Source organism: Eretmochelys imbricata, chromosome 3 (assembly GCF_965152235.1).
Source record: "Eretmochelys imbricata isolate rEreImb1 chromosome 3, rEreImb1.hap1, whole genome shotgun sequence".
Classification (NCBI taxonomy): Eukaryota; Metazoa; Chordata; order Testudines; family Cheloniidae; genus Eretmochelys; species Eretmochelys imbricata.
The window spans coordinates 133,057,181-133,084,199 of record NC_135574.1 but is presented as its reverse complement, the minus strand read 5'-3'; the positions used below and the strand labels follow the sequence as shown (position 1 = coordinate 133,084,199).

The 27,019-nt window shown below is 39.4% G+C and overlaps 1 protein-coding gene across 1 annotated transcript in view; it reads right to left on the bottom strand.

Annotated features, from left to right (window-relative positions):
- Positions 1-27,019, bottom strand: part of KCNK1 (potassium two pore domain channel subfamily K member 1) — a 47,044-nt gene that overhangs the window by 2,943 nt on the left and 17,082 nt on the right. Inside the window, exon 2 of the mRNA XM_077811837.1 lies at positions 1,931-2,326. Within this exon, the coding sequence (XP_077667963.1) occupies positions 1,931-2,326 (396 nt within the window). The remainder of the gene's footprint in view (positions 1-1,930; positions 2,327-27,019) is intronic.

Here is a 27,019-nt window from a genome sequence, read left to right as displayed (position 1 = left end):
CACCTGCATTAAGATTGCAGGATCATGCCCTTAGTGCGGGAGGCACACAGCAGTCCATCAAAGTGATGGAAGGACTTGGTAGGTGTTTGACGTGGTTTGCATTTTAATTATAGATTCAGGATTGCTTGGCATGAAGCTTGAAGGCAAACGATGTGCACCCTTGTGTTGCTACTGTAGAATCTTGCCCTGTTCATATCCCTTCAGAATGCTGCTGCAACAGACCATTCTCCCAGGCCGTCGCTTTGACCACGTAACCCCTCTCTTTACTTTCCCTCCCCTGGCTCCCCCTTCTCTATCACGTCAAGCATAAGTTACTTGTTTTAACTTTCAAGGCCCTTCATGGCCTGTCCCCACCCTATCATCTTTCATTCGCTATCAAGATACTGCCTCCTGCCTCCGATCTAGCCCATGGCAGCTCCATCGCCTACTTGTTAAGTCTTTAAACACACCCCTTCACATGTTCTCCGGTGCTAAGGCTTCAAAAGGTGCAAAAACGTCTACAAAGCTACCTCATTATCCTCCATTAAAACCCTCTTGAAAACTCCTTTTCCATGATGCCCACAAGCAGCTTACCAACAGTTAGGCTGTGGGTACACCAAGACAATTGCCTGTCATGCTACCCAATAGTGTTTCAATGTTTCCTTGTACTCCCTCATCTGTCTGTATCCATTATGTTGTCTCTTCTTTTATACTTAGACTAAGCTCTTTGGGGCAGGCACTATCTTTTTGTTCTGTATGTATACAGCGCCTAACAGAATGGGATCCTGGTCCATAACTAGGGCTCCCAAGCACTAGAGTATTACAAATAATAAGACCAGCAGTTCAGATTTGGAAGAAGGAGATTTGTTTTTGCCTCTTCTTTCTTAGCAAGCCACTTCCTAACTGAGCTTAAAGCCTTTTTGCTTTCTTATTCCATCAGTGCACAGGCTCCCTAGTGGTATAGCTGTGATGTAAATTGACAAACACCAAAACCAAATCCTAATCTTCAGCATCATGTGCAAGAGCAATGTGCTCAGAAATGTGCAGTGACATGCATTAAGACCCAAATATCAAAATCAAAGTCAACATTTAAAACAGTAGATTGTTATACTTTTGTATTTACTTTGTTTTCTTAATTTCTTTTAAAAACTAAAATAAAAATTATAAAACATAAAATTAAATGCTGATTTTTTCCCTCCAAAACGAAATTTCTTCAAAATCAACATGTTCCATGTTTCAATTTTGATGAATCAAGCATTTTCCGGTGGAAAACAGCTCTGCTGGAAAATTTTTGACTCGGACTAATGGGAGCTTTTGAGAGGTCTGCACAGCTTTTTAAAGGATGTTATAAATGGAGCTGGTCGAAAAACTGGATGTAATTTTCGTGAACATTGTCCCTTTTTTCGTTTTCATTTGAAATTTCAAAGAAAGTGTTTGTTTTTTTAAATTGAAGTTTGGAAAATTTCAACCAGTTTTAGTTCTAACTAGTTATCTTGCTCCTTATCACTTATTTGACTGCCACAGCATTAATGCCAAATTTGCACTTGGGGTTTTTGTACTGGGGATGCAGGTTGGTGTATTAATCTCTGTCTGGCAAGACATTATTTCAGTTTATATTAAAACACACACAAAAATTAAAAAAAAAAAAAAACAAAAACCACGAAACACACAAAAGAGGAAAAAAAACCTCCAGCCCAGATAGCTAAAAACTTTAATACCTTGTCAAACAAATCTTCATTTAACAAACTCCCTATTCAGATTAGTGCTTTTAAAGGGGGCTGGGAGAGTGAGGAAGAACCCATATATCATGGTTAACAACTCATAAGGGGGCATAAGGCCTAGATGAATAAGTAAGGTAACCAAAGAATATGGAGGGGGAGAAAGAGGTACCTAATACGTAGAAATCCTATTGGCTAAATGACTATTATTTAATGGTTAGTTTGGTACTTACACGTAATTCCTATCTTATACAGCTCTCTGAATTTTTGATTGTAACCTTCTCCTGGAACATAGTCGCCAAGACCAATGGTGCTCAGGGAAATGAAACAAAAGTAAAAAGATTCCAAAAAGTTCCAGTCATCTTCCACAACAGAAAATACTGCTGCCGGGATAAAGAAAAAGCATGAGACGGTAACAAACCCAAGAATCACTGCGTGGATGATGGCAACAATCTGCTTGGAGAAGCCCCAGCGAATGTGGAAATATAGTACAGGCCGTCTGGTGACATAGACTATGATACGCTGCACCACAGCTGTCAGGAAAAGCAGCGTAAAGGGGATTCCGATGACGGAGTATATAATACAGAAGGCCTTTCCTCCATCCGACAAAGGCACAGTGTGACCATAACCTGGGGGAGGGAAAAACAAACAAACAGAGGAAGGGTGTATATGAAATGTGGAAAATAAATTGGAACAGGTACATACCACCAGTGGGGAACTCAGTTGCTACATCTGTGACTGTGTAGTATTATGTTAAATACAAAGAACCTTTCACAAAACTTTGAACTCTGCTATACTTTAAATGTATTGCTATCAAGGATAATTTTAAACTATTGGTACAGCCAGACTATTGGGGGTTAACAGCTACATATAAAGTACAAAGCATAAGGGAAAACATTTTTCAAAACTGCATGTTATTAAAACAATGTATATTTTGGAGAAAGGGTGTGTTGTCTAGTATTCAGAGCATGAGACCAGAGATCAAGACATCTGGGTTCTATTTCTGGTTCTCCTACCGACTTACTGTTTGACCTTCGGCAAGTGACCTGGACACAGATCCTGAAAAGGTATTTAGGCACTTTTCCATTAATTTTAATGGAAGTGCCTAAATACCTTTGAGGATCTGGGCCTTAAACTTTCTTTGCTTCAATTTACTGATCTGTCAAAAGGGGATAATACTTACCACACAAGGGTGTTTTTGGGCTTAACTGATTGTAAAATACTTTTAGATCTTCAGAAGGAAGGTGTTAAAAATGCGAAGTATTATTGTAATTAGTACTTCACATTGCATTTTTTCCATAGGTTGTTTCAATGATAATCCCCTAAGAATATTTAAAAACAAAATAAACCTCCATAGCAAAAATAATAGCTTGAAGGCTGGACCTTCACCAGGTCACTGGTGTATTGTAAGTGACAATAGTAATCTGTCTAATTTAGAATGTAGGAATTTATACAGTGCTGTACGGGCTGCTGATGCCAATGTATGCAATTATGCTAGTTCCAGGCTAGAAAGTGCAGCATGCCAGACTGTTTGGTTTTAAAAGTAAACCACAAGTACAATAAATCCACTAAACCATAAATGTTTTCTTCTGTCAGCTGACAAAATTAATATTTTACTGTTATTGTAGTGGGGTAGGGGAAGTCTCCTGCAATCTACGGAGGTTAATCACACCAATAGAAAGACATGTAGTAATATAACTCCAAGCAAGTTGTAGCCAATTGGTTCATTTTATCATTCATTTATTGTGTGAAGTTATGATTAATATACTGTATTATACAATCACTGTATGCTAAATAGAGTTAAATTGTAGTATTATAGAAGTATAAGATGAATCAGTATTTAGACATGATAAGTATGCATTAGGTATCTAAGCAGGGCTGAAACACCAGGCCTACAAGCTGAGGTCTGTATGAGTTTAGCCATACTAGGCTATATGCTTAAGAAATGCTTGACATAAGTGAGTGACCAAAGAATGACCCTTTGCCACAAAATTACGAAAAAAGATATACCAGTGGGTAGTATTGCAAAAAATTAACTGTAAGATTAATTTTTGATGACAAGATACCTGGTAGTCACCTTTTTCTAACACATGTTCTAACTGCAGGGTGCACTATGTGCATAAATGCTAATGAGAACAAAAAGAGCTACACACAAGCTATGAAAAATGGGGTATCCCAATATTCTTGGGGGACACAATACAAATATGGGAAAAGAGGGTTGACTTTCATGCACATGTGCAGAGTATAAGGTATAGTCAGAATCACATTATAAAAGAGGGGGCTCCCTGATTGGGTAAAATGAGTTCCCTATGGGAAAACTCCAGCAGGAACCATCCCTCTACTGATGATCAATTGGCAAGGCATCCATCAGACCTCAAGAATATCATTAAGGATGTGATTATGACTATATTTGTAGCATGGTTTTTTGTAGGATTTCTATATGCATGGGTAATCATAACCTTAACTGTAACTTTAATAAAACTTGTAAAACAGACTAGACCTTGTACTTCTAACCGTATGTGTGGTCACTATTTTTGGTCTTTATATGTTCCTAGATCCTCTAAATCTGAAACAAGTAGCAGAGGTGACTTTCACTCTGTAGAGCTTGAAACTGTAGCCACCAGAGCCAAACGCAGGGTGGTGTAATACCACATTACAAAAATTCACTTTACATAAAATAAAAGGCTACAAAAGTTCAGACAAGTCCTAGTCATTTACAGCTAAAAATCTGCTAGTTCACGAAGAGTCACTTGAATCCCATACTTCCAATCTTACCCATCTTACAAATCAGACATAAAAAAGAAACCCTCTTGAAAGTTTTCCGGTGGTCTAAAAATTGGTACTAAATGTCTTAGAGGAAGCAATATTTTAATCCAAGATACATAGAAACACTTTTAGATGACGGACGACAAATTACAAAATTTGCATCTCCTCACCATTACAACATGCACAAAGAAACCCTATGCGGTGTAATTTCTCTGCATTATATAACTTAATGCACCAAATAGTAGTCTTCAGTCCTACATGAATTTTAATGACATGATGAATAATTGATCCAAGTTCAGTCACTTGAAAAAAGATCATGCTGCAGGGCACTTTTTTCGTTTACCTTTATAGTACTACTGAAATCCATTACAAGTCTCAAAGATTTTTAAACATACTAAACTGTTAATACCTCTAACTTGTACATGGAAATGTTCATATTTTACTGAGTTGGCCCTACAGCATTTTCTGCCTAAATCTAACTCCATATTAAAAAAAACTGGAAAGTTACTACTAACTACTTTGTATACACTGACCATCCAGTTAGTGGTTTCCAAAGTTTTTTTTTGCCTTTTCCAAATATTAGGGCCTGATCCAAAGATCACTGAAGTCAGTGGATTAGTTAAACTGCATTTAACGCCTTTGTGAGCACCCTTACACAGAATTAATTCACTTCCAAAGTGAATTAAGATAAAGTACATTAAGGCCACTTTAATACTGAATAAGAGTTACAATATTTTTGTCATGCCAGTAAATCTTGGTCTTTCATTGTAAGAAGTATTAACACAATAGAGGATAGTCTTACATTTCAGAGAAAATCAGGGAACTAAAAAGATAAGCTAAATGTCACTGTTCAGTCACTTGCTTTCTGTTGCATTTCATTCCCTTTCTTCATCTATTTGTTGCCTCTTCACTCTGTAACCTCTTCAGGGCAAGGATTTTCTAAGATTGGTGCACACATCTGGCTCTGTATAACTATATAATAATGTGTCACTTTCCATTATTCAGCTGAAGCAATCATGTTTACATATATCACAACAGTAGTCCTAAAACATGCTTTTCCTTATGAGAGAAAAAGGCTCAAATTAAGGAGAATTGTATCCCCATTATTAAAATTATTAAATTACTTTAATCAGTATAGGGAGAGGACTGGGACAGAATTGATTTGGGGGGGACTCGAGTTAAAATGGTCCAGGTAACATAGCCCATAGGGGATGTTTTTCCTAAGAGTCATTTAATGGCTCCTTTTATAACCTAAAAGGCATAGTATACACATTTTTATCTTCTAGGATGCAACTATGCATATTCTCATTGTCCATAGAAATGGATATTCTTTTTCTAATTCTTTTAAGCCCTTGACCTTGGATACCTTGTGGCAATTACACAGGTTAATTATGCGTTGGATAAAATATTTCCTTTTATTGGTTTACATTTATTGCCGTTCAATTACATTAAATTGTTCCCTTGTTCTTGTATCATGCGAGTAAACAGGAGTTACTGATTCTACCTTCTCTGTACAGCTCATTTTATATGCCTCTCATGTTCCCTATTATTGATCCCTTCTAGTTATTTTCTCATCTGTCTCTGTACCTCTTCTATTTTCCTATATCCTAGCACTGAGGAGAGTATCTTAGGTGTGCCACTGGTTTATAAAATAGCATTAGAATATTTTCATTATTTTCTATCCCATTCCTTCGATAGCCATACATTTTGTTTGCTTTTTGGATTTCCATTAAACAGATGTTTTCACTGAACTGCCCAGTTCCTTTTCCCAAATGGCTAGTGTCGGTTTAGAACCGAGCAAGACATATGAGAGGCTCACATTATTTCTTCCAAATTGCATTACCTTGTCAACACTGAGTTATCTGTTATCATGCTTCCCAATTGCTAGTCTGGACTAATTAGTTTTGTGTATCTAGCTTTTGCTACCTCATTGTTCAGTCCCTCCTTTAGTTCATTTAGAAATATTTTAAATACTGTCCTAGCACAGATCTTTGAGGAAACCATGAAGTTGACCAATTAATCCTGGTTTTCAATCCCCGAGACTGCTTCTAATCCAGAACAGTAGTGTACTGTTCCCTTTATGGCCTCCTGGAGGGACTTTGACAAAGGCTTACTGAAAGTCCAAAAAAAATTATAACTACTGGTTCTCCTTTGTCTATTTTGTTGAAGTGATCAAAGAATTCTAGTACATCAGACCAGAACCATATTCTTGGTATGTTCCTCCAGCGGCAGAGGCAGAGGTCTCCCAGAAGGAAGAGGTGATACAGCTCTGAGCTGGATTATCTCCAGCCTGAATTTCCAGGCAGAAATCCCCGCATGATGCTGCGGAAAGTGCTACTTTTCCCGATCCATCCTTTTCTGGCCCAAGCTCAAGACCTTGCATCCATGGTGTGACAGGTTTGGTCACAGAGACTCCCTTGGGACTGTCACCTGACGTGCTGAAACTACCTCTGAGCCCGTCTTCCCTGCCAGCTTTGGACTCCAGAACCCTGTCTTGTTGAGCCAGACATGCAAGCCTGCTACAACACAGACCCTGGGTCTGAACCATGCCCCCAAAGCTGCAGACTTTGACCAAAAACTGCTCAGCAAGTACTCCTATCTCCAGCACCCAGACACCCAGTTCCCAGTGGTATCCAAACCCCAAATAAATCTCTTTTACCCTGTATAAGCTTTATACAGAGTAAACTCATAAATTGTCGGCCCTCTATAACACTGACAGAGAGATACGCACAGCTGTTTGCTCCCCCAGGAATTAATCACTTACTCTGGGTTTACTAACAAACAAAAGTGATTTTATTAACTATAAAAAGTAGGAGTTAAGTGTTTCAAGTAATAACAGACAGAAAGTAAATTACCAAGCAAAATAAAACAAAACACGCAAGTCTAAGCCTAATACATTAAGAAACTGAATACAGGTAAATCTCACCCTCAGAGATGTTCCAATAAGCTTCTTTCACAGACTAGACTTCTTACTAGTCTGGGCCCAATCCTTTCCCCTGATACAGTTCTTGTTAGTTACAGCTCAGGTAGTACCTCAGGGATTTCTCATGATGGCAGCCCCCTTCGTTCTGTTCCACCCCCTTTTATAGCTTTGGAACAAGGTGGGAATCTTTTGTCTCTCTGGGTCCCCAATCCTCCATCTAAATGGAAAAGCAGCAGGTTTAAGATGGATTCCAGTACCAGGTGACATGATCACATGTCACTGTAAGACCCCATTCTCCATTCTTTCAGGGTTGGCCTGCACGTACCCAGGAAGGTTTGTGCGTAAACAGAGCCATTCACAACCAATTGTCCTAGTTAATGGGAGCCATCAAGATTCCTAGCCACCATTAATGGCCCACTCTTTGCATAGTTACAATTGGACTTCAGAGTAATACTTCATGTTTTTAGTTTTAGATACAAAAATGATACATTCATTCAAATAGGATGAACACACTCAGTAATAAGCTTTGTAATGATACCTTACAACAGACCTTTTGCATAAAGCATATTCCAGTTACATTATATTTACACTCATTAGCACATTTCCATAAAACATATGGAGTGCAGCGTCACACATGGATTGATGGGAAGAACAAGGAGGAACGGTGAAGGGTAACATCTACTTTCTTCATGGACACTCAGCTTCCATGCATGAATCACTGAGGGATGCTGTAGGCCAGTTACATGTTCTAAGTCTCTTTCTACACTGTTTTTGTGTAAGCCTTTGTCATGCTCTGGAACCTATGCTAACAGTGCAACAAACTGATTATTTATGGCCGGACTCTTTCCTTTATATGAGTTGCTGATATGCTCATGGGCTATATAAATCCTAGAAACAGCTCTTCAGCACTTTGTTTTGGTAGGAGCTACACAGTAATAACTCAAGTGATCAGAATCCTGCCCTCAGGATTTCAAACCCACAGCAACGCTGGGATTAAAAAGATGAATAGTGAGTTTATGTAAAATACCGAAGCTCGTTGAGGCATAAATTACAAGGCAAGGGTCACATATTATGCAGCATGAATAAAATGAAATTCAAAGGTCACTTTGTGCAGCACAGCCATGTTATGTCAACATGCCATAACGTCAGATCTAATTTAAAATGCATTTTAAGAAATATTCTGCCAACAAAGGTTGTAGCCTCCTTGAAAAAGAGTGGTTCAATTTATACATTTAGAAATGCCACTGGCTGAATCACTACTGGCTGTAGCTTCTTTGAACCCAAGCAGTTTGGTGCATGAGAATTTATTATTTCTGCTGGCTGTCAGCTAAGTCAGAAATCTATTTAAACCTAAATGTCCAGTCCATGGAGTTCACATACTAGTTTGCAGCCCCTGAACCCAAGAAGTTTGCATGAGGGCGGTTTTGTACTGTACCACCACTGTCATATGGCACAGCTTTCACACCCTTGGCTAGATATCTGGTGGCCCTTTTCAAATTATATGAAGTCTGCCAGACCTGCTGAGAGGTAGCAGCTGCTAGGGAGAAGAGAAGATTGTTGCTATGATCCAATACATACATACTCCTTTTAACTGACCACGCTTGCAGAATTTTGAGGGTAAAGAGATTGCGGAGGAACTTAAAATGGAGAATAGAACTAAGCATAGAACAGGAATCTAGTTACAGTCTTAATAGTCAAGACACTGTAGTACTCTCTCCATAATAAAGGACTCTCTTGTCTCCGTTGACTATTTTAAAGTACATTTTTAAGTTGCTAGGGCACTACCTAGTACCACAAACTGCAGTTTAACAGTTCCTGGAATGCCTCGAACAGTAAAGGACAGCACTTCGTAATTCCAAAATGAGACCAGTAGGGTAGCCTTTATAAAGCACCATATGATTTGCAGATGATACAACTATATCACAAAGCATCAGCAAGCTTTACAAAGTCTATCTCCAATTGGAAAGCATGACTAAGGTGATTGTGCTCCCCTTCCCTGCATCCTTGTGGCTAGTGTTGGAGAGGTCTCTGTAGATGGGTGAATTTTACCTTATTACATATTGAAGAAGGTGTGTTTTTCCACTTTGTTTTTCCTGTCCTATTTCCATAGAGAGGAACAGCTCTCATTTTAAATACACAGGACAATGTGTAATAAGTACAGCTCTTGTTTATTTTTTTCCCCCCACTTAAAAATTCTGACAGACATCCATAATGAACTACAGGGGTAATTAGAAATTGGACTAAACTAGATGAAGCTAGATTTAGATATGACAAAGTGATATGGTTTACTGCATTGCAGAAGCATACAGGGCAGATAGTCTGTTCCTTTGCAATTGTCTCTATATTCATAGGCATAAGAATATTGCTGAGTATATTCTTGTGTCATATTTGAGCAGATTAATGTTTGGCTCAATAATGTCACTTCTCAGCATAAGCATCAGAGAAAAATGTAAATTCTCTTTTGTATACCGTAGAAATGACTTGAAGTGGAAAATGATAGCATTTTCCCATGCCATGGACCTGCTAATCCCACTCAGTTTGCATTATATATGAGCTAAGCATATAGTATCAACTCAAGGTGAACCATTACACTACTCCAGTGCAGGTCTCTAATTAGCAAGTCTGAAGGAAAGCATACATTCCAACTGTCACCAAAAAGGAATCCACTGGAGAAAAGAAAAAGATACAGAACTGCTGTGATTGTTGTAGTCAGACCATTTCCAGGACCAATAAACATGCCTTTAAAAAGACCTAACATTTCTGTTGGAAGTGAAAGCCTGGATGTTTCAGAAACCGATGGCACTTACCTTGCAATCACACCCCCTCTAAGAGTGGACAACTGGATTTTTCAAGCCCCAATACAGTACTGGCATGTTACTCAAATTTATGCAGAATTATCTAGAGTGAAACTCCTCTGAGTTTCACTCTAGATAATCGGATGCATGCAGTGGATCCAATGAAGTGAGCTGTAGCTCACGAAAGCTTATGCTCAAATAAATTTGCTAGTCTCTAAGGTGCCACAAGTCCTCCTTTTCTTTTTCCTCTTACTAGGATACATTTAAACCTTGATCCTGAAATGAGCTCTGTGTGGGTAGTATCTGGGGGGCACAAAGAGCCCCAATTATTTCAATTACATTGAGCCAACACATCATTAAAGACTTCCAGGTGCGCCATGTAGGTGCAAGGTTCCACACAGCGCTCATTGCAGGACTGAGGACTAAATTTATAAGCTTATTTAGCAGATATGGATCTATTATACCTTAGCAGAAAAATTCTGACTTCAATTTGATGATAGTCAAAAAGATTTGTGTAAGTATTCCCCCCCCCCATTACTATTAGGGTTTTATTTTGTTTGTTTTTATAGCTGAAGCCCTTGTGTAAGAATTGGACCCAAGATCACAAGATCAAAACAGGAATCATTTTGAGTCTCTCCCACAGAATAATAAAAATATGTATTTAGAAATAAAGACAACTAATAATAAAGATCTGGTGGATTTATTTTGTATCTCACATAAAAGCTATAGCTATTTTTTCCTCCAACCTCAGATTAATCTTTTAATAAAATAAAAATAAGGGCAAGTACTAAGAGGCTACTGAATACCAGCCAACCAACAGGTCAAAGGCAAGGTTAGACTTCCTGAGGGTTGCTTTGAGGATTCAGTAATGATAACTCTGGTTATTCTTTCTTTTAATTGGTTTACGTGCCTGCCAGGCAACAGATGGTCAAATTTGTACCAGAGTCAGGCTCTCACCAATAAGCTATTTCATTATGGCTGTTGCCTGGTAGAACTCACTCAAGAATCTCAGTAACTCAGAGAAGTACAAATGGCTTCTAAAAGGGGGAGCATTATTTCTATCCGACTGAAAGGTTACAAAACGGACATTTTTTTGAGTGGATGTTTTTGATTTTGCTGTTTGTGCCTCTACGCATAGCAGCATATTTCTTTGTGCTCTCCCACCAGAGCCCCTTCTTAACCAGTTCTTACCAAGGGCAAAATTCACCCAAGGAAGAGGGCCCACACAGGGCTGGGACTGCCTCATACTATGTATTTGTACAGTGTCTAGCGCAAAAGGGGCCTGACCTTGGTCGGGACATCCCGGTGCTCCTGTACCCCAAATACTACTACCCTGGATTTGTTCAGTATTACAGTCCGCTACAGCAGTGTCAGTTATGGCAAGAGCAGCTGAGCAGCGAAAGCCCATTTACCATAGCTAGCACCGAGCCTCAGAGGATACACACGGTCTTGGAGGTTAGCGTAGGAGGACGACGTTTTTTTATCTCCAGAAAGGCTCGGAGCTATGCTTTTAATCACCCGTAATAACATTTTCTGTGCTACATCCATTTTTAAAGTTCATCCCAATTACCTGAGCCTTCTGCCACTTGAAAGTCTTTGTCTATGCACAGCGCACTGTAGGGACGTACCAGCTGCCACTGCTGAGCCCGCCACCTGTGCAGTACGGTTACTCAGCTTGAAAGGAACAAAAGCCAGGTGCAGTTCATCAAGAAGAGGCTTCTAAAAACTGACATCGGGCAGCTGTTACCTTCCTAAATGCATCTTAGATACGTCAACAGCTTTGAAGGTGTCGCAGAGCCACTTACTGCTGTACTTCAATCCAGTATCGAATTAGTGAAAAATGGATACGTAATTTTGCAAGGTTATCATTTCTTGCACTGAAATGAGCTGCAATTGTAGTTCATCCATCATCTGGGAATAAAGAGAAACAAACCAGCTGCAGATTATGATGCTTTCCACCTCCCTCTCCCAAACAGAGATACTATTTACTGCACCTTCAGGAGGAACTGAGAGTGAGATCAGTGAATGAGACCAGTTATTCAGTGGGCAGAACCAAAAAGAGTTCTATCCTGTAGATAGTTTAAAAAAAAAGTCACATCTGCAAATAGTTTCTTTAAATAAAAATGCAACTTTCCATCTACTGAGGAATTTCTATTCCTAAAGCGGATTTGTTATGTGGACCTCGGACAAGTCACATAGCATCAGTTCCTTCATTTGCAACGTGAGGATGATAATCCCTACCCATGTTTGTAGGACGTTTTGACATTCAAAGCATATACATTAATGTGTCATTTCCAGTCTTTTTAAATTTTAATATGTTTTCTTATAGAGAAAGTGTCTAATTCTGGTTCATTTGATAATGTAGCAATTTCTGGAAATATTAAGGTTTTAACAGCATATAAAACTGTTTGCTACATATAATCATTGGCTTATCCTCCCTCCTTCCCAAACATGTTCACAACCCATTAATCCCTAAAAATCAGCCAAACAAACTAATACAAACCAGACAAAAATACACAATTCTCCATTTCTATGGAACATCTTTTCAAACTGGAAAATCCATTTTGTAACTAAAAATATAAGACACTTCTTTCTGAAGCTCACACAATGTCTCTCTTAGGGTCAAAGCAAAATAAGTATGGTCATTTCAGACCCGAGTAATCCACAACCACAACCCCATCATATATTGTACAACCTATCATAATCTGCCCAAATAAATATAAAAACATTCACATGTTCAAAGTTCTGTATTTAATTCTGAGAAGACCAGCAGGCAGATAGTTTTACTGCTTTGAGAACTAATCTGTTGACCCATGTTCAAATTTTGAGACTATATCAGCCCTACCCATCTTATACATCTTCTCAATGGTGATCTCATTGGCTGGTAGACGATAAACTTCTTTTCCTGTCTGTTACTGTGTTTTATTGATTTAGAGACCAAAAAGGAATATTAGCAACTAGATGAAACATGGTGTAATAATATCATTGTCTTTATTTCTCTTTGAAATTGGTAGTAAACTGCCTGTGAACTTCTGAACCGTTAATAGCCTTATGCCAATCAATGTAACTAATTACCTGGTGTACATAGGAAATAGGAATTGACTTCAAAGCAACAATCTATATTTCCTATTCTTCACCCAAGGAATGCCTGCTGTGTTATCTGCTATCAAGAGGCTGTCCTAGCCTGCCGGAGATCTATAAAAAGAACTCTAGAGCCTAATCCTGTCATCTCAAGTCTGCTTGAACCTAGTCAGGAGAGGTCTGAGTCAAAAGACTGAGACCTCCAGCTCCAGTCTGGATTGACCTGCTATTTTTCAGTGGAAGAATTTAAACAGACTCTGCACGTGGACTGCCTATTTGGACTGTAATCGAATGAGCTGATTTGGAAAGATTTTTATATAACTCAGCAGCCCACCATCTCTCCTATGAAACTGACATAAGTACTTAAAAGATCATTATACGTATAGATATGAAATAACCATAATCACTCTTTTCTTTTTAATAAATCTTAGATTAGTTAATAAGGACTGGCTGTAAGCATGCATTTGGGTAAAGGCTGAAATATTCATTGACCTGGTGGGCAATGTGACTGATCTCTTGGGATTGGTAGAACTTTATATATGGTGAATAAGATTTTGAATAATCCTCATCATATTTGACTTGGCTGTCTGGGTGGGAGCCTAGGTCTTGACTGCTGTGGGGGAAGCTGTGTTTTTGGCTTCTAAGTAACCAGTAAGGTATTGTAGAAGCTGTTTTGCTGCTGTCTTGATTAATCTAATTATTAAAATAAACCACTAGTTTTGGGGAATCATCTGCCCCATTCTTTCCATTTCACCCTGACTGAGGAATCTCAGAGGCCCCTCGAGCATCCCTGGTCACAGGAAGATAGAGCTAAGTGAAGGTGGTGTTCTCATGCTGGCTTTCTAGATATGATGCAGAAAAAGACAAACATAAAAATCTCTCTCTCTTATGGGAACTGATCCTGCGAACTGCTGACAAGCCTCAGCTCCCATTCCCTTTGGGATGATGGGAATGAAATTTCTGGTTCAAGATGGGGAAATACCGGAAACGTGGCAGAATATGCTGCTGCACATTGGGATAGTGCAGATATGTAGCATCCAAAAGATAGATATACAAAGGAAGACACTTAAAAGGAATATATTTTGTCAGTACACAGTACCACAGGGGAAGCACAGCAACTGAAATAGCAGAATTGTTATTGACATGTTTATATGAGAGAGGATGAGCAGGTATTACTTAGAAATGAATTGTGACTTAATATTTCAGAAGATAAAAACTCCAGTGAGATGCAAGAAAATACAAACTAGGCTGACAATATCCAGATAAAGTGAGAATAAGGTTTTTGCTTCATGGTTTTCAGTTATTATACTGTATGCACAGATTAAAGATTATTTACCTCACACAAGTGATCAAACATTTCCTCAAATGGTTTATTACAAATTTAAAAACAAAAAACAACAAAAACACCACAATCCTTTCACAAATCCTCTTAAATCTCCAACTTCCTGTAGTAGGATTTTCCCGCTGGCAGTGCATCACTGCACTCACAAAGAGCCAGAATCCGATACTATTCAATGTTTGTAAGTGTAACTTGAAATCAGTGGGGCTACTACTTCTGGAGGAAGTTACGGCTCAATGTACAGAAGGGTATCAGAATCTGGACCTGAGAATTCTGGCCAAGATTCTCAACAGTGATTAGTGGGTTTTGGTGCCAAACTCGTGACATCCTAAAGCAGCCCGATTTTCAGAATAGCCTTAGCAACCAGCCTCTGAAAATGTGGTCCTTTAAAATTGTCTCCAGTTGGATGCCACAAATCACTTTTTAAAATCTTGGCCACAACAAAGGAGTCTAGACTAGTGTGATCTGCCATTTCTCTTGACCGCAGCATAACCCTGCAATGATTATCTGCACCTACAATTCCACACTGTAGACTTAGAACAGTAGCGAGCAGTCTGGGTAAGCATTATGTAAGTAAGCTTCTTGTACATCTATTCCACGGGAGATATTTCTTTCTGGAAGTCTGCCTCCACTGGGATATCCACTTTCTTACAATGTTTGGTCACTGACCATTAGCGAGGGTGAGTCACACAGTACTAATGCATTAGTATAACATTTCTTTTTTATTGGTCTCAAAGGCACTGCAGTCCATGCATAGCTAGAGGCTGATTTTTTTTAAGTTATCAAATAAAAAAATTGAGGTTCCCCAACCATAAATTCAGCTGAAGATCTTTGTATCATAATTGTATTTGTAGGCATACTGGATGTGAGGTCTGCACAGTAACATAATAGAAATACTCAGTGGCCATAGCTGTAATAATTTTTTTAAGAAGTGGTTCTCCTTAAGTGGTTTCAGTTTTGCTAGCTGTCATTTTAATCTTGCTTGCAACAGCATTCCTTCAAGAGGGGCATTCAGTAAGCAGTTATCAGAGATGTTACCACGACAGGAAGAAAAACACCCCTCATTTTGGCCAGGTCTACACTACAAACTTCTATCAGTATAACTATGTCACTCAGGGGTGTGGAAAATCTACACCCTTGTGATCGGTATAACTGTGTCTCTAACCGTGGCCTCGACAGCTCTATGTCAACAGGAGAGCGTCTCCTGTGGACACAGTGACTGCCTCTCAGGCAGGCGGAGTAACTATGCCAACAGGAGAAGCTCTTCACTAAAGAGATACCGCTTTTTAAGCTTCCCACTGTATCTTCCACTGAATGCATCCGATGAAGTGAGCTGTAGCTCACGAAAGCTTATGCTCAAATATATTTGTTAGTCTCTAAGGTGCCACAAGTCCTCCTTTTCTTTTTGTGAATACAGACTAACACGGCTGCTACTCTGAAACCAGCTTTTTAAGTGTAGACCTGTCCTTTATTGTACTGCTAAATCCTCTCCAACGTCTGCTGTTCATTTGGTTTCCACATTTTTAACTCCAAGTGCTTTCACAGAGCAAATACTGTGCCATGTACAAGGAAATGCAACCAGCATGATATAACCTGGCACACACACTGGCTGCTTTATTAGAGGTCATTCATGAATTCGGTGGGCTGTGCTGACTCAGCCTCTTTTCTGCACAGAGTGGGCAATGGAGGGATCATAGGAATGGCAGTATCTCTGCAAGAGGTTAGCCATTTCTTCCACTGACAAAAAAAGCTGTAGAACATGGATCACGTTTTAAGGCTTTGTTCACTGTGGTATTTTCGACCACTGTTGAGTGGTGAAATTTTTACTTATTTTGTGTAAAGAAAAGAAAGAGCATGTTAAAGATAAATGCAACAACATCAAGTCACACTGAAGCAGATCTTAAAGATGGAAAAACTTGAGCTATGGGAATGATGCCTAAGAAACAAACAGAGCAGGGAACTAAAAGTCAGGCTTCATGCGTTTGTATTCCTGATGGTGGCAATGATTCACTGGTGGAGCTTTCACAAATTATTTAATCTCTGACTCAGTTCCCCCATGCATATGAAAATACTACTATCTTACCACAAAAGCTGCAGGCTAGAACAGTACTACTTTACCTTACACTAGGGCATAGGCTTTCAGATCCAACGATGAAAGGTGCTACAGAACCATAAAGCACTATTCCCAGCTCCCACATATCTAGCGATGTGCCCAGATACAAAGTTCAGATCTCTGTTGCAAATGATCAAAAAGTTAAAGAGTGTTCAGAGCTGTTGGTTATAGCTCATCTCTAAGGGTACTTGCTAAAGAAGAGAGTGCTTTGATAAAAGTATATGAAATTCAGGAAGATGGAAATTATTTTCAGACTTTACTGTTTTAGGCCCTGATCCTGCAATTGGATTCGATAGGCTGGACTCCTGCATCCATATGGCTCTGTCTGCAGGATCAGAGTCTTACTTTTTAATTGTAGATGGATAGGAGGAAAATGCAAACGGACAGTAATGAAGGAGTCAGCAAACATTTTGTCTATCTAGGATTTGTTTTTTTTCTTACCAACACAAAAATGGTTGTGCAAATTCTTCAGCATCCTTGGTATTAACAGTCTATTGCTCACTAACCCGGAACTGCATTTATTATGTATGAGCAGAGCACTGAGCTCTTTATGTCTAAATGGACATGCAAATACAGCTAAGTAAATTAAAATAAATTCTCTTATGGCTGCCTCCACAGCAGGTAGAAATGTTTTCATGCCATGGTTTAATTATTGTGGTTGGGTTACATCATTTTGCTCCTTCTCACTGCATCACACTTAGGATTTACAACAGTTTAGTCATATTAAGAAGTCAAATGTTTAAAAGCCTTTGATTCTTGCAGTGATTAGTTTGCATTACTGGTTGAGTCAACATTCTGATTTTAAATTATTATTTTCCAGGAAGTTGTAAGTAAAACTTCATAGCAACAAGTGTGCTGTTCTGGCATGAAAAGTATGTGAGGCTGTTTTAAACTTTAAATTTAATTGGGCATTAGGTTGCATTATCGACTAAAGCATCTGAATGTTTTGGAACAGAATGAAAGTATTTCTATGCTGTTTTAAGGTCTCTCTCGCTTTAGGCTGTAAGCTCCTAGGGGCAGAGACCATATCTTTCTCTGTATGGTATGGAACAGTCCCACATGCATATTTTAAAATTTGTTTAGAAAAGGGAAGACTTTTCCAACTTTAAAAATATTTTGAAATATATTTTTAGCAGAGGCACTTTGGTTCTGGCCCAAAGTCCAATGAAATCGTTGGAAAAACTCCCACGGACTTTAATGGTCTTTTTATAAGGCCATACTACAGCCAGATTTTGGGTGTGCAAGCATGCGCATGTGTATATAATATAAATACATACAGCAAACAATTCACAGCAGGGTGAGCTCATTCTCCAACCTCTCCTACTCCCACCAGGGCCTCGTTTCTATGGAAATTTTTTTGGAAGGGTGGAGGCCTGAGTTTCAGATTTTGCCCCAAACTTCCGTGCAGCCTGGTTACCACTTTGAAACTCAATTCATAAGTTGCATAGACAGATTTCCAAATTGTCACACTTTGCCAGGGACATGACCAGGGCATGGACAGTCAGGCCTAATGATCAGAGACATGGGGTGGAAAGGCCTGGAAGTTAGATAGAACAGGGCTGGAGTCAAGAATCAGGACCACAGGATAGCTGGGGGCTGTAGTTGATGTCAAAGCTGACGCCCAGAGCCAGGGATTAGAAGCCAAAATGTCAGAGCCAATGGGTAAGCTATAGATGTGGTTAGGAAGTGGAATCAAGGATGGAGAAGGGCTGGGGTTGAAGCAGGCACAAGAGGAAGCTGGGCAGGAGCAGGCTGACACAGGAAGCTGGACCAAGCGCAGCTGCAGGTATAAATGCATTGAGCAGCCAGTGAGCTCTGGCTGCTGATGGGTCTAGTAGCAAATAGTTCCATCCTTTCATGGTGCAAGAAGTGCAGTGAGGCAGCCTCTGCCAGGATCAGCTGTGCTCAGGAAGAGAAGAGGAAAAGCAGGCATGCACCTGTGATTGAATTCCCAGAAGGCTAAGTGGTCACAATTTTCTATAGGTTAAATTTTTTTTTTTTTTAAACAAAACAAAAAACTACCACATTTTTAAACAGTGTAAAAAACTTCCTGAAAGGTCTTTGCACTCATTTTATGCGTTTCATTGCACATTTGTATATCAAAGCCTGAACTTTAAGCATTCACTGATGCTGGTACAAATAGAGTAATTTAGCTTAATTGCATTTATAATTTGTCACCTTAATGGCTTACAGACATATCAATTATAATTACAAGCATTCATTTGACACCCACCACTATGGCATGTGAACATGTTAAAAGGTTTGAGTCATTTATGATTTTAGAAAGGGAGATCAACCACCATACACCCACCTCCCCTCCCTTGCCTGCAGCTTATTAAGAAAACCAGGTTTTCATCAGTCTGGAAAGCCTAGCCAAAGAGCTGCATCTTGCAGCTCCTTCTAGAAGTGATCAGGTTAATGCTTAACTGTATTTTTGCATGGAGTGAAGTGCAGAGACAGGATGCCATTAATGAGAAAGCTCATCCAATAGTACCCACAATAGTTACTCTTGAGACATACATTTCTAGCACTTTTCAACAGTGATGCAGGCTGGAGACGGTGAGACAATCCTTGAGAGCCTGAGTCTCGACCAATTATGGTTGATATATCAACCAGCGCATTGAACGTCACCTGGTGGTTGATTGGTAACCAGTGCAGTGAACAAAGCATGAATATGCCTGTTCCGCTCAGAACACAAGCAGCATATTTAAAAAACAAACACACACACACACACCCCATTTGAATCCCATAATTTAGGTTGGGTGAAATTCTGTGCTGTACAGGAGCCAGCTTCCTCAAGGCCCTGGGGGCGCTCAACCCCCCACTCTGCCCCAGGCCCCGCCCCACTAACCTCTTCCCCCAAGTCTTTACCCCTGCCCAGTTTGGCTCCCCCCCCGGGCCTCCTGCATGCCACAGAAGAGCCAATTGTGGCAGGTGGGAGGGAGAGGAGTTGATCAGCAGGGCCGCTGGCAGACAGGGGGCACTGGGGGGGGGGGGAAGCTGGTTGCCGGTGGGTGCTAATCACCCAGTTTTTTTTCCCCCTGTGAGGGCTCCAGCCCATGCTGTGCTGCACCTCTTGGAAGTGCAGCACAGAGTTTGTAGCTAAGGTTTATTAAACTCAGTACCCACCCAATCCTGGGTTGCTTTGTAGCCCCCAATGTAAAAGAGGGTAAATGGGATGACCTGGGTAATTACAGGCCTTTCAGTCTGACATCAATCCCAGGCAAGGTAATGGAGCAGCTGATCTGGGACTCAAAGAATTAAAGGAGAGTAATATAATTAATGCCAGGTTTCAGATGAACAGCCGTGTTAGTCTGTATTCGCAAAAAGAAAAGGAGTACTTATGGCACCTTAGAGACTAACCAATTTATTTGAGCATGAGCTTTCGTGAGCTACAGCTCACTTCCAGTCACCATGACTTTATGGAATATAGGTCTTGTCAAAACTAACTTGATACCTTTTTTGATGAGATTACAAGTTTGATTGGTAAAGGTAATAGCACTGACATAATATACTTAGACTTCTGTAGGACATTTGATTTGGTACTCTATGATAATTTTGATTAAAAACCCAGAAGATAATAAATTAACATGGCACACATGATTAAAAGCTGGCTAACTGCTATGTCTCAAAATATAATTGTAAACTGTGAATCCTCACTTAGGAACCAAAAAAATGTAGGCCATACTTACAGAAAGTGCGAACTATCATGAGACACTGACTCTGAAAAAAGATTTGGAGGTTGTGGTGGATACTCAGCTGAACATGGAGTTCCCAGTGTGATGCTGTGGCCAAACAGGTGAATGCAATTCTTAACGCATGACCAAGAATATCAAATGGGAGTAGAGAGGTTATTTTACCTCTGTATTTGGCACTTGGGCAACCACTGCTGGAATCCTGTGTCCACAATTCAAGAAGGATGTTGATAAATGAGAAGGTTCAGAGAAGAGCCATGAGAATAATTAAGGGATTAGAAAGCATGCCTGACAGTGATAAGCTAAATAGACGGAGCTTTTTGAGTCTAACAAACAGAAGGTTAAGGGGTGATTTGATCACTACCTACATGAAGAACAAATATTTGATAATGGGCTCTTCAATCTAGCAGAAAAAGGTATAACACAATCCAAGGGTTGGAAGTTGAAGCTAGACAAATTCAGACTGGAATTAATGCATAAATTTTTACCAGTGAGGGTAACTAACCAGGCATTGTGATAGATTCTCTATTACTGACAATTAAAAAACAAACAAAAAAATAAAAAATAAAAAAATCAAGATAGGATGTTCTTCTAAAAGCTCTGCTTGAGGAATGATTGTGGGGAAGTTCTATGGCCAGTGCTATACAGGAGGTCAGACTAGAGGATCACAATGGTCCCTTCTGGCCTTGGAATCTATGTAGTTCAAACAATCCTGGGGCCCTGTGTAAGTCACAGTGGCTTCCCGGTTGCTCATGGGCTGTAGTGCTTCCTGAAGTCTCCACAGTGTTACATGCTACGGCCTTGCCCTTGACACACCCCTAGGCCTGCCCACACCGTGCCTATGCCAAAGCTTGCAAGGGGCTCCTCAGAAGGCAATCTTATGGCTGTCTTCCTCAGTTACTGTGCTGTGGAATCTTCCCCCTGTCAGAACCTGGTCTTTTAGGGCCTCTTTATACCACTCCAGCCCTTTCACCAAGTGTACAGGGACTAGGATCATATCACCCTTTATATTTTAGATGATTTTACTTTGTATCAGGAGGAAAAACAGGAAGACCGACTGGTCAACCGGGCCCAAGACAAAACACCTGGGAGGTTTTCAGATATAGCCAAAGCAAAATCCGATAGAGTAGCCAAGCTCAGATGCTTTACAAAAACGGGGGATTGAGACTTAAGCCCAGATTCAGAAGGTGCTTAAGCATGTGCTTAACTTTAAATACGAACAGTCCCATTCAGTAAAAGGCAGAAACAAAATCAGTTCACTTTGGATATGCAGGACATTATCACTGCTGTACACAGTCTTCAAATACACGGAGCATAACATCCAGAGGAATTTATATCACAATGTTTCACCCTGTGGATAGTTAGGAGGGAAAATACTTCCTGTAGAAAAAACTCCCAAGGTATTTAAAATATTTTACCTTATAGCTTGTATACACACATGGTGTACAAGCTGAATTTGAAAACACACAATCCAAAATAAAAAGCTAATCAAATTTTGCTTCCATATTTCCAGGCCTGCCTTACGAAATGTGAAGTCTGACATTTGACACTTGCCAATGCTGGACATTGACTCCAGCATGGCTGCCATTCCAGAGGCTTACTGAATATTTTCCAATATATGAGCCCAATCCTGGGAACATAGAACTTTTGGGGTCCCAAAGGCACAGAAAAGAATGATGCTGGCAAATACTGCTGTCAGGTGGTTTGCTTTGTTTTTTAAAGATACCTGAATATAGAATACACAAAGTTTGCATGAGAATAAAAATCCCCAAAACGAAACAGCTAGTATGAGAAACCAGTAGTGAAAAGTAAAACAAAATGCTCAAATAAAATTCACATGAACAAAATCTTACATCAGTTCTGCACAACAGTGAACAATGAAAGAGGAAATACTACTTTCGTTAGAACCCCTTTTTCTACATTCTTTTGCTTGTGCCTGAAGACCATTAATAGCCACCCTCTTCCCCGTCCCCATCCCAAATAGACTTGCCCATCTCTCACTTTGGGCCAGATCCATCTCCCACTGAAATCAGTACGAACAAGTACTTATGGACTTCAAAGGGAATAGGATTGAGCTCATTCAGTGGATTTTTTTTTTCCAAAAACATTCTCTCATTCATTTATAGTTGGGAAACCCCCAACTCTTTTACACTGTATTCATTGTTGAAGAACAATCTCTACTGTTGGAGGTTTTTTATATTTTATATAGATATAGATTTATAAAACCCAAAATTTATACACACACAATTCCTTATTTGTATTCACACTTGTGATTTTAATTAACACTTGTCTTTTGGCATCTCAATGCTTTAGTGTTTGAGCTGCAAACACTGCAGGAGAGTATTTAACTACAAACAAAAAAACGGTTTTCAGTCAAGTTGCAAACAACCCCACAAGTTCTAATTTTTTTAAAACTAAATTTTGATCAAAAATTCACCTAAATGTACTTTTAGAAATGAAAGTAGATATTCTGAAACTAGTTTCTCTCTATATCATTAGGCAAAGTTTCTGTTTACAAAAATAAAAATGAGCAGTCTGATGTATTCTTTTAATTAAAATTTTAAACATCTAACTCCGAATTTCTCAGAAAAATACAGCCTTTACTTGTGGCCTTGAAAAACAAAAGGTCTCAGTATGCAAAAAAAGCAGCTGTCAAAGAGTTTTTCAAGGTTATTTAATTACCTGAATCCATGTTAAGTCTCGAAATCAGGGAGTGGCACAGAAGCAAGCTTTAAAACATTGAAAAGTAGGATGAAATTTGCAGGCACATTTTAACCTTTCGTTTCAGGTTCCTGCAGTTTTCAACAACTCTAGAACATATGTTCAATGTGTAGTGCAGTGGAGGTACTTCAGGAGCAAAGCTAGTGCTTTCTGATCTCTTATAAGATCATGTTTATTTTAAAGTGATATTAAATTATATTACATTTGGGAACACTCTGGGCCCACTTATAGTCACTCCACTCACTTTGTGGGGTAAATGGAAAGAGGACACAGGGAGCTCTTTTCTGTTTTAGTACTCAGGGATTTGTCTCCAAGTTTGGCCACAGGGTAGGTGAACAGAAAGGAAAGAGAGTAACAGCCGTGTTAGTCTGTATTCGCAAAAAGAAAAGGAGTACTTGTGGCACCTTAGAGACTAACCAATTTATTTGAGCATGAGCTTTCGTGAGCTACAGCTCACTTCATCGGATGCATACTGTGGGAAGTGTAGAAGATCTTTTTATACACACAAAGCATGAAAAAATACCTCCCCCCACCCCACTCTCCTGCTGGTAATAGCTTATCTAAAGTGATCACTCTCCTTACAATGTGTATGATAATCAAATTGGATTTGTGCTGGAAATGGCCCAACTTGATTATCATACACATTGTAAGGAGAGTGATCACTTTAGATAAGCTATTACCAGCAGGAGAGTGGGGTGGGAGGAGGTATTTTTTCATGCTTTGTGTGTATAAAATAAGATCTTCTAAACTTTCCATAGTATGCATTCGATGAAGTGAGCTGTAGCTCACAAAAGCTTATGCTCAAATAAATTGGTTAGCTCTAAGGTGCCACAAGTACTCCTTTTCTTTTTGAGAAAGGAAAGAGGCAGCCGATGCCTCCAGATGGAACGTGACTTGGGGAAAGCCACAACCCAGCTTCTCTGCATGTATAGCAGGTGTAACCCCCTCCCAGTCCAACCTGCAGGCAACAGGGGACACTTGCTGCCCGGCACAGCCCGTTCCCCCAGTACTTCCAGATACTGGTGCCTGAGCACTGCACCTCCTCCACCTTCTCGGATCCTGTTCAATCCTCTGTGTAGGTGAGAAAAAGCAGAAACGTTTTGCTGAAGTTGATAATGCTTGTAGCCCAGAGTCTGTGAAGATTAATCTCTAACACAGAATACACATTCATGAGTAAACTCAGCAGGTTCAGATTTGTGGTTTGGAGACAATAGACATCCCTCATATTAAATCTCTGAATATGAAAACCTATTAGGTCACTATCTCCAGAATAAAGAAAATCCAGCAAATGTTGTAACAAGGCTTCAGTAACTTTTCCAGGCACAGCTATTTGTAAAGTTTTATTTCATTTCTATCACCTCACTGCTAAATGCTTAACTAGAACCACATAACTGCCCACCTTTAAAACAAATTGAAAACAGATAAATTAAAAAGCTGGGATGTTAGACTAAGAACCATGCTGATATCAGACATTTCTCCTAACGTCTTTTGATTCATTACCAGTTACCAATGTTTGGCTTTGGTTCTTTCTGGAGCGGTATTCAAAATTGGAATTTTATAGAAATTATGAACAAAATTGTGTTTGTCATTTTGAAGTTAAAAACAACGTGCACTCAAAAGTTATTCTAAGCATTGTGTTCATTTCTCATGTCGTGATGTTCAGGGAGTAGTGTGCAGATGCACAATGAGGATGTACATACAGAAATAGATCAAACTTCCAGGATAGTTCCATTATTAAAAAGGGTCTTTTAAAAAAAATTATTTTGGCTTATACTGGTTAAGAATTAAGTTGATGCTGCAGGATGGATCTCTACACTGTTTATTCACCTATCATATGATAGGACCAGGCATTAGCGTTGTAAGAAAAAAAAATAATTGGGCATTTTCATCATCCACCCACCCTCCACAACAACCTGTAGTGCAGTATTACAGTCTTGAGGCCACACGACACCCTGTCACAGTAGCTGATTAGTAATTTGGTAGAGTATTTTTGGTCATCTTTAGGACTGGCCTTTTGTGAGATGGTCTTATTTATCATCTTGAGTTTGACACATGTATTAGTTGGTGGTGGTGGGTTCTGCATTTTTTATAGTAAGCACCTCCCCCTTTTATGACTAGCTTCATAGTATGGGGACAAAAAAACTTAATAGTTGTATATACTCTTATGGTGTTCTGGCCTCAAACACTAGCAAAGTATAGCTTTTTTTGTTCACTCTAAGTAAAGGTTTGATGTAAAAAATGTGGATCGGTTGTTATATGACCTGAAGCAACGTGTCCAGCTCCACTTACAGTGCTTTTGGGAAGACTTAGGGCTGGTCTTCACTATCAGGGTAAGTTGACCTAAGTTACACTACTCCAGCTATGTGAATAATATAGCTGAAGTCGACGTAGATTAGGTCGATTTACCCCAGTGTCTTCACTGCGCCCGATCAACAGGAGATGCTCTCCAGTCGACTTACCTTACTCTTCTTGAAGTCAACGAGAGAGCGCTCTGATGTCGATTTAGCGGGTCTTCACTAGACCCACTAAATCGACACCCGCTGCATCGATTGCAGCAGTGTCAATTTCCCTGATAGTGAAGACAAGCCCTTAGTGGGCACATGCAAAGGAGCAAAGAGTCATGCTATTTGTATGTACACTGCTCACCAATGGAGGAAACACTGAAGTCTACTTTATGGCTATTGTAGGAATTTTATATTTTTTCCTGCATGTTTTTGGCCTTCTCCCCAACCAGCTCTCTCCTCCCCTCCCCCGCCACCAGTTCCCTTTTAGAATTTCAAATGATAATTAAAGCATTTGCATTATCAGTGTTTGTGTGTACCATTGGTGTGATGAACTATAATGGATATGCTAGGAATAGCTAAGTCTGTGTACACATTAAGGATTCATAGTGGAGATTAACTCATGCTACTGCAGATGTGGGAGTGGACCAGTGTATGGCTTTTACAACTGGACAGATGCTGATGAAATGTCTGGCTGTTGAGCCTATTTTGTTATAAGTATGTCTCCCATAGCTCCTTTAGGTGAGGTCCCATTTGTGTGAATAAGTAGATGTCACCCTTCACACCAGTAAAGTCAACTACAGAAATTTCCACAAGTGTTTTCAATTCCTCAGTGAAACCTTCCCATTTCCAAGTAGCAATCACCACCTTTACCACCATTGGTCAAAAGATCCATTAGAAGATTCTCCTTCTAATGTAAATTATCAACAAATCTTATTTTCTTTTTATTGCTTTTGGATGTAAAGCAATACTCCTTAGTATTGGGGATATGGGGAGTAAAACAGAGGCACAAGAGATTCAAGCATTGGTGGAAAGGGGACAAAACAATAATTCTCTCCATTATGGGTACAAAGGAAGCTGTAGCTTTAATTATACAAATGCAAAGCTAAGTCTCACTCAGACAAACTCTCTTGAAACCTGAAGGACTAAATAGAAACAGCAGGATTTTTAGTCTGCAGATCTTGCAAGAGACCCTTCTCTGAAAGTTTACTTAACATTGTGCTTAAAATTCCAATTTGGGATGTCAGCAGAATAGTTATAGCTTGAGACTTCAAGAAGTAATATACAAATAGAGCAATTTAAGCCTTTTTAATAGCAGTCAGATTTTCTAGAAATTAATCCTCTACTTTCATTACAGAGGTGAAATACCAGAGCTCTAACTAAAGCCAAATATCAGAGCAATAATCTAACTGGCCACGTATAAACTTAAATTGTTGGAAAATAGAACCTTGGCTTTACACTAACCCTTTGATTACTTAAAGCAAATCAGTTAAAACATACTGAAATATAAAAACAACAAACTGAAGTAGTGAAGAAGCTGAGATCTCCAAAGCTATTTAGGCAACTAATTCTTATTTAAATCAATGGGAGTTAAGCACCGAATATCT